Below are 14,417 nucleotides of genomic sequence, written 5' to 3'. Positions count from 1 at the left end.
TCCTGCTGAAAAAAAATATCTTCCCAGGTCACTGGCTTCTTCTGAGTAGATGTGGTGGTCCCTACAGGGGTTCTTCTCCAGTGTCAACCTTTTTCTTTTTTTTTTTTTTTTGAGACGGAGTTTCGCTCGTTACCCAGGCTGGAGTGCAATGGCGCGATCTCGGCTCACCGCAACCTCCGCCTCCTGGATTCAAGCAATTCTCTTGCCTCAGCCTCCCGAGTAGCTGGGATTACAGGCATGCACCACCATGCCCGGCTAATTTTTTGTATTTTTAGTAGAGACGGGGTTTCACCATGTTGACCAGGATGGTCTCGATCTCTCGACCTCGTGATCCACCCGCCTCAGCCTCCCAAAGTGCTGGGATTACAGGCTTGAGCCACCGCGCCCGGACCAGTATCAACCTTTTACCCAAAACCATACGCCTTCTTTGCAGCCATAGTTCCTGATCTATCAGAAAGATATACATATTGTCTGATCTGTAAAGACCTGGATGGATGGAAACGATAAAGTTTTGAGTCCTAGAAGGATCTTGAGTATGAACTGACTTTTTATGTGAAGATATGAACAGAGAGTTGATGAAAGATTTACCACAGGCCAAACGCTGATACCTTCACTCTCCTTGTGTGATGAATTTCATGCTTTGTGCGATCTTTCTGTAAGAGGAAATATCTTCTCACAATAATGGCACAGATACTTCTCCCAAGAATGAATGTGAAAATGTCTCTGCAAGCGTGTCAGACATACAACCTTTTGCATACAACAGAGATAGAATCGACCCTTCCATCTGCTCTGAACTCACAGTCACCATCATGTTTTACTTTCATGTTTGTTTGCCAACTCGCTGCCAGATGTTTTTGGAATTTCATTCTCAAGGCTGGCCTCCCCTTCATCAGGGTCATCTTTGACAGGAATCACTATGTCATAAGTATCTTCACTGATATTTGCATAAACCTTGCAACCAGTCGATAAGCCTTCCATTTTAGTAGCTGTATCTAAAGTAATGATCTTCTCACCCTCCGTGAGAAGATGGATCATTAGTATTTCCGGTAATTATACTTGAAATTATTAAGGAATTGGAAAGTAGTTCTTGAAGAAGTGTAGGAATCTGCATCTTCTGTATTCATGATCCATCAATCTGGTATTTTGGGAGGTATCAGCCCGGCAACTGTGAAGAGCTGATGGAGGCAGGTACTAGAAGCTGAAAGACTATTCTTGTGGGCCCGGAATTTTTAGTCTTACACAATCACAGTAACGTCACAGAAGAGTCCATGGCCACGTTCCTCATTCAAGGAGGTCAGCAGACTGCCAGAGTATTGATTGTAGCAGAAATCAGTTTTCTACTCTCCATGCCTGCTTCCTGGCACTGCCACTTCTTCTCTTCGGGCCCGAGGGAGGCTGGGAGTCCCCCAGCAACAAGACGGGCACTCCCCAGTGCTTCTGCCCCTTCCTTAAACATTGCCCTAGTCTTGGTTAACGTTGATGCGACCACTGCCTCATTATATTTTTTAAAAGACACTAAAAATCATGTCATATTCAAGTCATATAACAAAATGAACCAAGAACTCTTTTGGATCACAAATCCCAAACCCAGCCAAAAGCACGTAGCCATTGTCTTAAATTCCAAGTCATTGGTTCGGATGAAACCTGGGAAGCTAAAAATCCACTAAATCCCATTTTTAGGAAGAACAAAAAACCACTCTGCCACAAACCAGCAAACTAATCGTACCTGTATGTTCACAGGGATGTGATGTGCAAAGCAAACCCCGCAGCGTGAAGGCAGCTAAGGAGCTGGCCAGGTCCCTGCCCCACCATCCCCCCATCACGGCACCTGCTGAGGCTGCAGAGCACGGACCCAACACACAGATACCCAAAGTGCACACCATGGGCGGGGCTTCCGCCAAAACCCAGCTGTACCAGGTGCCATCCTGACACCTGCCCGCCCAGGAGAGCAGAGCACAGTGGGAGATCGGGGGCTTCCTCAGAAGAGCCCCAGGAGATCCCTGCCTCCTCCACAGGCCCACCCCCTCTCCTGGCCAGGCCTGCCTTTCACAGCACAGTTATCCCTTGGTGTCCCCGAGGCCCTGGACTTCTTGGATGTGCCACTGTCTCTCTGATGTTCTCCCTTTGGGCTTTCTGATAACCCTAGCCCTCCAGGGCAGCTCTGGCACTTGGGGAAGCCTCTAGAAAGACCATGGGCAGAGGTGGTGATAGCCCAGCCCCACCCAACCCCAGAGAGCCCTGAGGACATGCCTGGCCTTCCAGGAGAACTGCCTGGCACCCGTCACGCAGATTTTGGGGGGCCCTGTGTGGGAGCCGGATCCCTGTCCTCAAGGAGCTCACCCTGGCTATGGGGCAAACCAAGTGTGGGTGGTTGGCATCAGCCATCGTCCATGTGAGGAAACTGAGGAAAACTGAGGATCGCAGGGGCACGTCCAGCCTGGGAAAGCCAGGCCATGTGAAGCTCTTGGCATGTGTTCTCACCTGCTCTATCAGCAACACCACCCCCTGGGGGGCAGCTGGGTGACCCCATCTCACAACAGGGCAAAAGGGCTTTGGAAAGTCCCCGAGCAAAGCAGAGCTGGGACTCAGGGCCACCAGATTTGGTGCACAGGAGAGAGCTTGGATCCAGAAACAAGCTCTGCCAGTGGGGAGGACAGGACTGGGTGATGAGAGCTTAGTTTTGGAATAAAAACCTGCAGAGGAGCCATCTGTCCAGTAAGCGCCACAGAAACAAAGCTCACAGTGGCAGCCACCGTTCTTTCAGGGCCTCTCATGTCCAGCACTTTCTAGAGTTTTCTCTCTGATTGCTCCCCACAGAACTAGCAGGGATGACAACCGCAGGGCCTGGGCTACAGGGTTGGGGCTGGGCTGCAGTGGTGGGGCTGGGCTGCAGTGGTGTCTCCAGGCTGCAGTGGTGGGGCTGGGCTGCAGTGGTGTCTCCAGGCTGCAGTGGTGTCCCTGGGCTGCAGTGGTGTCTCCAGGCTGCAGTGGTGGGGCTGCACTAGCGCTTCAGGTGTGGGGTTCTCAGGCCTGGTAAACCAAATGACCTGTACCAAGGAGTCGACACAGGAGCCTGGCTGGACTGGCTGCCGTTGCTCCGGTTTCTGCCCCACTTGCCCGGGGATGTGGGGGCTCCCTGTATCTAGCAGTCTTACCTGAAAGGAGTCCCAATCCCGACCCCAGGACAGGGTTCTGGGATCTCGACTGAGTATATTTATGGTTATTTCTTGATTATATACTAAACAAGGGGTGGATTGTTCAAGAGTTTCCCAAGAAAGGGGAGGGGATTTCCCTTAACTGGGTCCCTCTCCTTTATAGACAAAGAGTCTAACTTCTGGACATTGCCATGATATTTATAAACTGTCATGGCGCACGTGGGAATGTCTTTTAGCAGCTAAAGCATTAGAATTACCGCATAATGAGCAGTGTGGAGGACTGGAAATCACCTTTGTTGCCGTTTCGGTTTTGGTGGGTTTGGGTGGGTTTTGCTGGGTTTCGGTGGGTTTCTTCACTGCATTCTGTTTTATCAAAGGGGTGTCGGTGACTTGTATCTTGTGATACCAATCCTGCCAACCTCCTGTCTTACCCTGTGACTAAGAATGCCTAACATCCTGAGAATGCAGCCCCGTAAGTCTCAGCCTCCTGTGACCCAGCCCCTATTCAACATGGAGTTGCTGTAGTTCAGTTGCCTCTGACAGTGATGATCTATCATTTCCTGGGGCTTAGTCTTCACCCACTGAGGGGCCAGTGGGGCCAGGGATGGGAGAAATGGGAGAATGTGTTTGGTTGGTGGGGATAACAGCTGAATTTCCCAGCCCCTGTGATCCAGAGGGTGGTGGGGCAGGGCTGTAGCTGGGAGGTAAGAAGATGGGGCAGGTCTGCTGGGCCTGGACCACTCATCCCAGACCCAGCCAGGCCTGGGAAGCCATGGTTAGGAGGGCACTGAGCAGGCCCAAGGCGAGCCCTGCCCCAGTCAGCCTGGCATGGCATCTCAAAGGCAGCTTGGGCTGGCAGTGATGCCACCCTCTCCCCAGCAGCCCAAAGTCCTCCCTCAGCGCATGGGAGGCCCTGTCCGGGAGGGCGGGACTCAGTGGAGGTTGGCTGCCTGTCCTTTGCTGCCCCTTAGAGGGTGAGAGGGGAGTTGGGACAAGCCTTCCATGGAAGGACCTCGAGTGTCCACTACGGTCCCCTCATATATTAGAGGGTCAGCTGGGGCTTGCCCTCCAGTCCGGCGCAGCTCCCGCCATCACCCCTCATGCACTGCAGGAGCCCTGCTGGGCCCCGGCTGCTAATGTGGTGGCCCATCTCCAGGGCTCCTTCCCTCCTTGTCTCTGCCACCCACCCCCATGGCCACACAGCAGCCTTGGTACCACCACAACTTGAAGGCAGAGCCCCTCACAGCCACGTTCGGACTTCTGTGGACCACTGCCCTGTAGTGACTTCACCGACCCAGTCCCGTCTCAGCTCCACGGTCCGTCATCATAACCACTCTCATGGGGACCCTGTGGCCCCCTGCACTTAGAACCTTCCTGCCCACCCCTGAGCAGCTAACACACTGGCTGGAGAAAGTCCAAGCCCCAGGTCCAAGCCCACATCTCTCGCCCAGTTTCTTCCACACCTCACATCACCACGTGCACTCACTCACTCCGGAGACTGCTTCTGGCCCTGCACCTGCCCGTACTAGAAGCTGTGGGGTCAGGGGCCCTCATCCCTCTCTTCACTGTGCCAGAAACAGGCATGGTGCATCCACACGGATCGCTGAAGAATGACCTGCCTTCACGCACGCTCCATCCGGGGCAGGGCGGGCATGCATCCAAACGGCGATGCCCTCTGATGGGGGCCCAAAGAGACTTACATTTACACAGAGCTCGCTGGTACCGCCGGCCCTGGATGTGCCGCAGCACGTGTTCCGGGCACCTGTTGATGTGCCGCAGGGTGAGTTTGCAGAACAACTGGTGCCTACGGAGCAGAGAGACGAAGTTTGCAGGGTCAGTTCACAGCAAGGATCCAGACCGGTGGCTGCGTCTTGGACTCATCCCTGGACGGTCTACCCGGGATGGTCCACCATGCGACCTGAGTATTGGGCTTTTTTAAAGGCTCTCGGAGCAATTCCACTCTTTCGCTGGGCAGGGAACTGCTGATCCAGGCCGACGGCGGCCTCTTAATGTTTACTGGAAAAGTAGGCATAGCAGCCTCACTGACTGCTCCAGGATGAGTCCATGCAAGAGGAAGGCTCCGCCTGGCCAAGGGCTCAATGAAAGGGAACATCCCATCCGTTTTGACGGTTACTGCCAACCCTAGCTCCCAGCTAAATCAAAGATCCCTTCTGGGGTCAAGAGGAGAACCCAACGCTGTGCACAGCCTCAGCTGACAAAGCACAAGCCCCTACTCTTCTGTGAAGCAGCCACACCCCACAGGACAAACCTCACGTTTACCGAAAAGCAAACGAGCTCACGGAGGGGCCTCACGGGGATCGCAGGTGACTCCAGTATCCGGGTGCCCACCTGGATCCCAAAGCTCCCAGCTCTGAGAGAGTGGGGGCTGCAGCAAGGGCGGAGTCCTCAGAAGGAGGGAACTTTGGAGTTTACCACCCAGAACCTGTCCTCAGCGGACCCCTCGCGGAGATTCCCTTAGAAAAGACTCAGGCACCGGGGGCACCAGCGGAGGGGCTGTCCCTACTGCCCTGGCCTCCCCGCGCCGCTGCGGACCACCTACGGGTTCTTGGTGCTGGGCACGATGTGCGGTTCAAACTCTGCATAGTCGAACGCCGGGGAGGCGCGGACCAGCCGCTGGTACTTCTTGCCGCGGGTGTAGACCGGAGCTCCGGCAGGCGGCAGGGCAGCTCGTGACCCGTCAGGATGCACCTCACCTGCGGGGGCGGCGGCCGGTCGCGAGGGCCCAGGCTCCCGCCATGCCCGCTCCCCGGTGCCCCCTCCAGCCGCGCCCCCTCCTCCCCTCCCCTCCCCTCTGGCTTCCTCTCTCCCCTGCCCTCCGCTCAGCCCCTCGTCCTAACTGTACCCTTCTCCCCCACTCCGTTCCCCTCCTGCGCCGCGAACCTTGCGGGCGTCCGGCTGCAGCCGCAGGCTCGGGTGCTCGCGCAGGAAGGCCCGCACGTCGGCGGGCAGCTCGCTCATGGCCCTCCAACAGGCGGAGTAACCCCGCGGACGCCGCTCGCAGCACGTGGGGCCGGGGGCGGGGCTCTGCGCGGGACTCGGCGGCGCCCCGGAAGCAGATGCCTCCCACGTCCCGGAAGCGCCCGCGGGGCTGGATGCGATGGCGGCGGTGGCTGCACTGCAGCTGGGGCTGCGGGCGGCGGGGCTGGGACGGGTGAGCGCGGGGCCCGGAGGACGAGAGGGCGGCGCGGGGAGCGGGGTAGGGACCCAGGGCTCAGCCCGCCCGTCCGTGTCCGCAGGCCCCGGCCAGCGCCGCCTGGAGGAGCGTCCTTGGGGTCTCCCCTCGCCCAGGTGAGGGCCGCAGGCCGGGCTGTGATCCAGGCGCCTCGGTAGAGCCACCTGCCCTCTGCCCTGCACTTTGAAGGGGTGTCGTGGGGATTGAAATGAACCCACTGCCGGCAGAACTGAGGTTCCCTGGGAGTGACAGGTTCCGTATTAAAATGCTTTTAGTGGAACCGTGGTCGTGTACCGGGCATGTAGCAGGCGCTTTGTCCTCACAACAACGCGAGGGGTGACTCCTTTGTCGTTCCTGTGTTACAGAGAAGGCTCGAGAGTTACTTCCCAACGTCCCTTCCGGCTAATGGGTGGCCAGCCCAGGCTGAAAGCTCAGGGTTTTGAAAGTAAAGGGCATCGAACCACCATGGGTTACGTGTTGCCTCTCTGCAGCACAGGGTACTTTGCCATGTGTAGAGAGTGCCGTGCAAGCCTGCTTCAGGCCTGCCTTTTTATTACTGCTCTTTTTCAGTATCTGCAAGGCCCATGGTGCTTTTCAGCCGATGGGACTCGCCCTCTGAGAGCTTAAAGGCACCTTCTGTGTACATTCTTCCGTGTCGTCACGATTAGTTGTAAAAACTGAACGCTGTTAAGAGCTCTGTGAACCATTACTCTTGAGTCGATATGTTTCTCTGCATAACACAACCACGAGCGCCTGGCTAAGCGACTTAGTAACTAGCCGCTTCTTAAATGCATTTTGAGTGGATGAATGGTGCGTCTTAGTCCAGTGGAATACATCTCAGCATATTCTTGAGTAAAAAGGCGTGAGTTACCCAGGGTCGTAGTTGGTCAAGCCAACACGGAGCCCTAGATCTCACTCAGTCGGCAAGCATACTCGGTGTGTGCCGTGTCCCGGGCACTGGGCTCCTAGTAGGCTCCAGGCAGCAGGTTTTGTTCCCTCCTGTGCCATATTCTCTCAGGCAGTACTGGAGTCTTGTTTGGAACTGGCTGCCCCAGGTCTCTGTTCAAGGGCTTCTGCCTCCGTGTCAGTGTTGTGAAACTTTCTCCAGGGGTGACCTGGAGGCCAAGCAGGTGTGGCAGTTCTGCAGCAGAAGCATCTGCCACAAAAGCAGAAGATGACTCTTTTCTCCGGTGGGTCCTGCTCCTCATCCCCGTGACTGCTTTTGGCTTGGGGACATGGCAGGTAAAGACCCGCACCTGGTGGGGTAACTCTGGGCCCTTGACCCTGCTGCCATCTGCTTGGGCTTAGGTTCTGTCACTGTAGGTCCAGCGTCGGAAGTGGAAGCTGAACCTGATTGCAGAGTTGGAGTCCAGAGTTCTGGCCGAGCCCGTCCCTCTGCCCGCAGAGTAAGTGTGTGGTTGCGCCCCGAGGGCCGATCTCGCTTGAGTTCAACAGCGGAGCCCTGGCTTCTGCTGGGCGGCCTCCCCATCTTGGCAGGACTTAGTCACTTCCTTCACCTCGGATGAGCGCTGTCAATATCAGTCATCCTGTTGGGCTTGTTGTTGACACCTGACTGCCCTTGTGAAGCTACCTGAGGCCGCCTCCTGACATAGGGAGGAAAGTCTTATTTGGGGTCCTGCGTGTCACTCTTCAGGTGTAGTGAACTTATCCTCCACAGGGCCCAAGGCCCTGTAGGTCTCACCGTGAGGGCAGTCTTTTGAAAGAGTGCCCTAAATGATTTGACTGCTCTCTCCCTAGAATATACCCTCAGAGACAGGTATATCCAAGTAAATGTTCCATTCAGCGTAGCAGACGGGATGCCAGATTTGGCTTGTGGATGAGGTTTTGGCCCACATGTTTTAAAAATTTCACGTGAAGTATGCATTGAGGAGCCCAGATTCTTAGCTTCTCTTGTAAAGTTGGACCCTGGGAGTGCAGATTCACACTCCCACGTGGCATCAAAGGGCCGGTTTCCCTTTGGCGAGGAAGCCCTTTACCTTTCTCCTTTCCTTGTCTGGCCCTGGTGGGCTGTGTAGTCTGCCACCCTCATTAGCGGATTCGTTTTCCGGCCAGACTTTGCTCGGGCACTGTTCTTGTCTCCATGCAGCCCAGTGGAACTGAAAAATCTGGAGTATAGGCCAGTGAAAGTCAGGGGATGCTTTGACCACTCCAAGGAGCTGTATATGATGCCCCGGACTATGGTGGACCCTGCCCGGGAGGCCGGCCGCATCTCCTCCTCAGCTGAGACTGGGGCCTGTGTGGTCACTCCCTTCCACTGTGCGGACCTGGGGTGAGTAGGGCATGTGGGAGCTGGCTGTCCTGGCAGAGCCAGTCAGGGTATACTAATTTACATCACTATTTCCTACACAGTCCCTAACCTGGGTAAGACCCCGGGAAACCCAAGATACCCAGAAGATTCAATTCCTTGCGTGGTTGTTAAAATCCTTAATTGTGACATTGACCCACTCAGCCAGCTCATTTATGACTGAACAATTTCTGTGTGTTGACCTCTGAAGGGGAAGGAGGGATTCATGAAACGGGGGCCCCTTCTCTGGAGAAACTCTCTAGTGGCCCACACATTAGATGATGGCAGGGTATGAGGGGGGGTCAACGAGAGGAACTCACGAGAAGGGATCCCAGCCCCACCTTGAGGGAGTGGAATCAGGAATGGCTCCCTAGGAGGCCATTTGGGAGTTAAGAGATGGGAAGAACATTCCAGGCAAAGCAAATGACAGGTACAGGAGCACCTGTGTGATTCACTGAGGAACTGGAGGATTAATGTACAAATGAAAATACCTGGGGCTCTTGTTAGCCCATGGGTTCCGGTTTTAGGCCCGGCATGGTTCGGTCCAAAATGCTGTCTCCAGCAGGCTAGAGTGCCAGGGCGTCATTGGAGGCAGCCATTGCTAGTTCAGGGGAGAGGTGTGGGGTCTCAACTCTGGCATGGCAGTGTTGGTCACTAGTTGCACGTTGCAGTGGGAGAGCACAAGGAAAGAAGCAGAGATGGAGGGGAAAGCCACACTGGTAGAAAGTAGTGAGGTGGCAGGGAAGCTTTTACCAACCAAAGGACCTCAAGAGGAAGACTGTGTGTGGCACTGCCAGGGCTCCACTGAGCCAGTCCTCTTTTAAAAGCCTTCCTTGCTGCTATAGTTGTTCCTATGGGTGCCTGAGTAACCATGAGTGACGACTTTTATTCAGAAACCCTCCCCACCTAAACAGCACTTTCGTTACCCTAGAATCACCATCCTGGTAAATAGAGGGTTCGTTCCCAGGAAGAAAGTAAATCCTGACACCCGGCAGAAAGGCCAGGTAAGGGACATGGACCCTTCCTACTTTAGGGAAGGCTCTGGGAGCCAGCCAGGTCCATGGTCTCTCACCTTCCTTTATAGATTGAGGGAGAAGTGGACCTCGTTGGGACGGTGAGGCTGACAGAAACCAGGAAGCCTTTTGTCCCCGAGAACAATCCAGAAAGGAACCACTGGTATTACCGGGACTTGGAGGCTATGGCCAGAATCACAGGCGCAGAGCCCATCTTCATTGATGCCGACTTCAGTATGTTGTGACCAGCTGACCCCACAAGTAGCTTTTGTGGACTGTCCTTCCTGCTCCTAACCCTCATTATCCAGTCCCTGCTGTGGCATCCATTCTCGCACGTGCGTTATGGGGGACGTGGCAACTCAGCAAAGGGAACCTAGCTAGGCAAGTACTGAGGGGTCAAGGCCAACGTAAAGGCCACTCAGGATTTCCAATTAAAATGGCAGCCACTAGGAAGTAGTGCAGAGGCTGGCTGGCAGACAGCAGAGGGTGGATTTGAGTCAACTGTCTTTGCAGAAAGCACAGTCCCCGGAGGACCCATTGGAGGGCAAACCAGAGTCACTCTGAGGAATGAGCATCTGCAGTACCTCGTCACCTGGTGAGTCCCCGGTGGCCCTCCGGCTCCCTCCACTTCAGCCCAGCAGCGCATTAACACTGGATTGCTTTCAACCCCAGGTATGGACTCTCTGCAGCTACATCATACCTATGGATTAAGAAATTTGTACGTGGAACACCTGGTGTGTGAGACCAGCTGCTAAAGCCCTATCGCTGAATAATGACGTATTTGAAAAGCACCTTTATGCTGGATCATGTGCTCTTGAGATAAATAAAAGTTCTGGGCCTTCTACCTTGCACGAGCTCATGCATGACTGGTTGATCATAAAATCCTGACTTTGTTTCATTCAGTTCAAAGAACTTTCCCAAAACTTAACATGAAAACTACGTGTCTAAGGAACAAAATGCCTCATTTAAGAATGTATAAGGGTGAGAAAGAAGGGCTGGGTGCAGCAGCTCACTTGAGGTCAAGAGCCGAGACCAGCCTAACATTACAAAACCCCGCCTCTACCCAAAACACAAAACTCAGCCAGGTGTGGGCCTGCAATTCCAGCCACTCAGGGAGTATCTTGAACCTGGGAGGCAAAGGTTGCTGACATCACACCTCTGCACTCCAGCCTGGAAGACAGTGAGGGTCCTACGTTTCAAAAAAAAAAAAAAAAAAAGATAGTTGCTAACCCCAAGTATGATTCAACCCAAGATACCAATAGACACTGGCTGAAGGAAACATTTGTATCGTTTAAATTATTTTTATTTACAGCAAACTGTACATTTCACCCCGAATCACTTTCAAGTTCTTTGGCCTTTGCTTTTTCCAGGCCTGGCCATGTAAGCCACAGACTTGGGACCCAGGACTTTGTCTCCCCAGTGTCGGCGTATCTGAAAAGACAAAAAGAGGGAGTCAGTTTAGCCTCTTGTTTTCTGAGTTTTTCAAGGTTATTGCGTCGTTCTGTGGGGCTGTTCCAAGCTGATCGCCACAAACAACTGCTCATACGTTAAGCCAGCCACTTGTTTCGGAAACGATTAGCACGTGACAGTACTGTGTGTGAAGCTGCTCTTACCTCCTCATATCTGTCACTGTTTGTCCTGACAGCTTCCACCACCTTGGCCAAGGCACCTCTGTCTTCCCTAACACGGCAGGAGGGAAAACAAAAGTGGGTTTTTGGCCTCTCAGTTTCCCTTTTAGAATGCATGTCTTCATCTTTAGCTCAAGACAGTCTTTTACTTCAGATGCAATGTGACCACATGGTTTATTCAGGTGAAGAAATTCTTACCCATCATTGGCAAAAGTTCAGATAGATCTATTTCTTAAATGAAAAGATTGGCCTTTAAGGAAAACAACTGGGACGCATGCATTAAATGCACTGGGGAAGTCTGCGGCCAGGCTGTGTACTCACTCATTAACTTGCGTGAATGCAACAGTGGTGCACGTCTTCCTGTGGACTAGACGTCCCAGTCTTGCCTTCCCCCTGATGACGCAATAAGGGACTCCCATTTTCTGACACAGGGCAGGCAAGAAGACCACCAGCTGGAAGAAAGCATTAGCTGAAGCGTGTATTTGGACCAAAAGCAGTGCATCTCAAAGCTAGCTCGGCAGCAACTGCTCAGGGTGAAAAAGCTCATGGATTTCCACTTCAAGGTTAAATTCAGTGAGAGATTCGCATCACCGCAAGAGCGACGCATTGAGCTGGATCCCTTGGCAGTACTGTCCTCACCCACCCACTTTGGTCTCATCACTGACTCGTCATTAGGCCTACTCTCTTCCCGGTACTGACAGAAGCCCTTGGATTAGCAGTCAACAGGCAAACACACCTCGATGGGATCCGTGTCGTGTGCAATCACCACCAGCTGGGCTTTCTTCTGTTCAACCAACGCAGTGACTGTGTTGATTCCTAGAACACACAATCACTGTGAGCATTCACGGGGCCTGCTCTGGTCACAAGAAGCTGCTGGGCCCAGCTGCTGACTCAGTGTTAAAAAGCTCGCTTTTACTCTTCAGTCATTTCAGGTGAAGAAATTCTACATCACTGCAACAGCTGGCCCCCAGTGTTCACCCTAAGGTGGGGCCCACTCACCCGATCGAAGTACAGGTGGTCTCTTGGTGGGGACGTCCCCTTTGCCAGCAGCTTTCTTCTCGGCACGGGCCAACAGCCTCTGCTGCTTTTCTTGCCGTCTCTCGGGCCTATACTTCTGGGCCAGCTTTAACAGCTCAATAGCTGGGAAAACACTCTTCAGTTTAGGCTTGTAGTCAAGGTTCTACTCCGTATCACTTATATAAATGCTAGATTGCTGTCCCGGTATATAAGGACTCTAATGACAACTGCAGTTCAAGAGACTGAAGGCCACTCACCCTCCTGTTCTGGATGAAGTAAGTAATCATTGATTTTAACAAACTCATCAACCTCAAAAGCCCACCCCACCCCCCACCCCCCACCCCCAGAAGCCTGAGATATAAAACTGTCAAGAGTCTCGTCTTTGCCTGAGAAACTCCTTTCCAGGCCACACAACCTCACCTGTTTGGCGGTCCAGGGCCTGGGTGAACTGGTTGATGGCAGGAGGCACTTTCAGCCGCTTGTACAGGGTGCCTCTCTGCCGCTGCAACCTGACAGCGGGGCCATTTAACAAAGCGGGTGAGGTCTCTTTTCGGTTGCATGTCCCCTCCTGAGAAATAAAGGGCGACATCGACTGAGTGAGGCTCAAATTCCGTGTCAAGTTCATGTCTGGGGCCACTCAGAAGGGTGTTGGTGCATCAGAGATCTTGGTGGTTTAAAATGTCATCACCATCTTCAGATAGCAAATATTCTTTTACATCATCTGCACACAAACACTTGAGAACGCCAGCGAGAGCACGATGCCCTTCCTAACAAGAAGCCAAGGTGCCACCAACTACAGTAGAATTGCAGTCCGAGGGCCTCGCTGGGACAACACTATTCAACTTGTTTTCGGATGGCCAAGCTGAATCCAAGGCCCCTACCCTATTCAGCCGAACGCTCACTCAGAAACTCCCAACGAAAGCAAGAGATAGGCACCATCACTGCCCGTCTCTAAGGGACACAAGTTGAGGACTGACACCACTTCACACCCCCTAAAACCTGCAAGATCCGACTCAACCCCATTACCACTTTTCCTTGGGAAAAAGACCGTTTTCATCCTGCCGTTTGTTACTCACCAATGCCGAAATTCTTCGGCCTGGGCTCAAACAGGGGATTCGCCACTTTCTCGGCCTCCTGCTTCTTCACAACAGCAGGGCCCGGAGCCATCTTCTTCCTCTTGGCCTTCTCTCCTTTTGGCTGGACAGAAAGAAAATCCCGGTGAAACCGCCGCCTCCTTCGCCGGGAGGTCTCAGGTTGGCTCCTTCAAAACAAGGGGCGCCGACGGCCCCTGTCCCAACCAGCCGGCGAGCTGCGTCCCGAAGCCCCCCAGGGCCACCCCAGCCTGTGCAGCTGCGGCCTTGGCTGCCGGGAACGTCCTCGCCATGCCGCGGCAGGAGCGTCTCCCAACAGCCGCACCAGCACGCAGCCCACGGAACCCCGAGTGGCCGGAGCCCGGCTAAGGCCGACGCCACGCTCTTCGCGTCGCCCACCCAGGAGACGTCCCGGACGGGACTCGGGGCGCCTGAGCCGCGGCCCCGCCAGCTCCAGGAGCAGCAGGTGCGGCTCGGAACTCGTTGGTCAAAGCCTCTGCGGCGGCCCTCAGAAAAACCAGACGCCGCTCCGTAGTTTTCCGAGCGCCTCCGCCCCGTCCGAGCCCCGCACCCGGGCGCTCCCGGCCCTCCTCCTCCAGCCCAGCGGCATCGGGACCCACGCATCCCGCTTCCGGCTGCCCGGGGCTTTAGTCCGTCTCAATGTCTCCGTGCCACACCGGTACGGCTCTCCTAGAGCTAGGCGGAGCAGGAGGCCCTGTGAGGCCGCGCCTAGAGGAGGATGGCAGCGGATAAAGTCGGAACCCGGCTACCGTGTCGCAGAAGGAGACCTCACTCACCATCTTGGTCGGCGGGAAGACAGAGAAAGGAAAGGGAATTCTGGGGAATACGTATGCCGCGGGGAGGATCGCGAGAGTTGATGCCGGCGCGGGATTTCAGATTTAAAGCAACAGGACACCTATAAACCTAAAAAGCCACGCGCGGCGGCGAAGCTACGGCGGCGGACTCGGTTTTCGGACTGCGGAGCGACCGGGAAGACTCCATCTCGGCCGAGAGA

The 14,417-nt window shown here is 54.5% G+C and overlaps 1 protein-coding gene, 3 non-coding genes and 3 pseudogenes across 4 annotated transcripts; 1 reads left to right on the top strand and 6 right to left on the bottom strand.

Moving 5' to 3' along the window:
- Positions 1–89: 89 nt before the first annotated feature.
- On the bottom strand, positions 90–2,385 carry LOC101028538 (transcriptional regulator Kaiso-like; annotated as a pseudogene).
- A 3,866-nt stretch (positions 2,386–6,251) lies between these two features.
- On the top strand, positions 6,252–10,515 carry LOC101028214 (surfeit locus protein 1). The gene is made up of 9 exons (XM_039461522.2): positions 6,252–6,327; positions 6,413–6,464; positions 7,457–7,590; positions 7,672–7,754; positions 8,456–8,638; positions 9,585–9,657; positions 9,738–9,900; positions 10,180–10,261; positions 10,339–10,515. Exons 1-9 carry the CDS (start codon positions 6,274–6,276, stop codon positions 10,406–10,408), a joined length of 894 nt encoding a protein of 297 aa, XP_039317456.1. The 5' UTR covers positions 6,252–6,273; the 3' UTR covers positions 10,409–10,515.
- A 52-nt stretch (positions 10,516–10,567) lies between these two features.
- Positions 10,568–14,268, bottom strand: LOC120360690 (large ribosomal subunit protein eL8-like; annotated as a pseudogene).
- On the bottom strand, positions 11,439–11,505 carry LOC120360740 (small nucleolar RNA SNORD36; annotated as a pseudogene).
- On the bottom strand, positions 11,818–11,890 carry LOC120360738 (small nucleolar RNA SNORD36). Its single transcript, XR_005577166.1, has one exon. It is a non-coding gene; the product is annotated as a small nucleolar RNA SNORD36 (small nucleolar RNA).
- Positions 12,180–12,251, bottom strand: LOC120360736 (small nucleolar RNA SNORD36). The gene has a single exon (XR_005577164.1). It is a non-coding gene; the product is annotated as a small nucleolar RNA SNORD36 (small nucleolar RNA).
- Positions 12,964–13,037, bottom strand: LOC120360745 (small nucleolar RNA SNORD24). The gene has a single exon (XR_005577171.1). It is a non-coding gene; the product is annotated as a small nucleolar RNA SNORD24 (small nucleolar RNA).
- Positions 14,269–14,417: the final 149 nt, after the last annotated feature.

This window comes from Saimiri boliviensis, chromosome 2, assembly GCF_048565385.1.
Source record: "Saimiri boliviensis isolate mSaiBol1 chromosome 2, mSaiBol1.pri, whole genome shotgun sequence".
Lineage (NCBI taxonomy): Eukaryota > Metazoa > Chordata > Mammalia > Primates > Cebidae > Saimiri > Saimiri boliviensis.
This window is presented reverse-complemented; position numbering and strand designations above follow the sequence as displayed.

Bases quoted from the DNA above. Each gene is read 5' to 3' on its own strand.
- LOC101028214 (XM_039461522.2), top strand. From the start codon at position 6,274: ATGGCGGCGGTGGCTGCACTGCAGCTGGGGCTGCGGGCGGCGGGGCTG. The intron at 8,639-9,584 runs GTGAGTAGGGCA...TCGTTACCCTAG, and splicing joins TTCCACTGTGCGGACCTGGG to AATCACCATCCTGGTAAATA. The intron at 9,658-9,737 runs GTAAGGGACATG...CTTCCTTTATAG, and splicing joins ACACCCGGCAGAAAGGCCAG to ATTGAGGGAGAAGTGGACCT.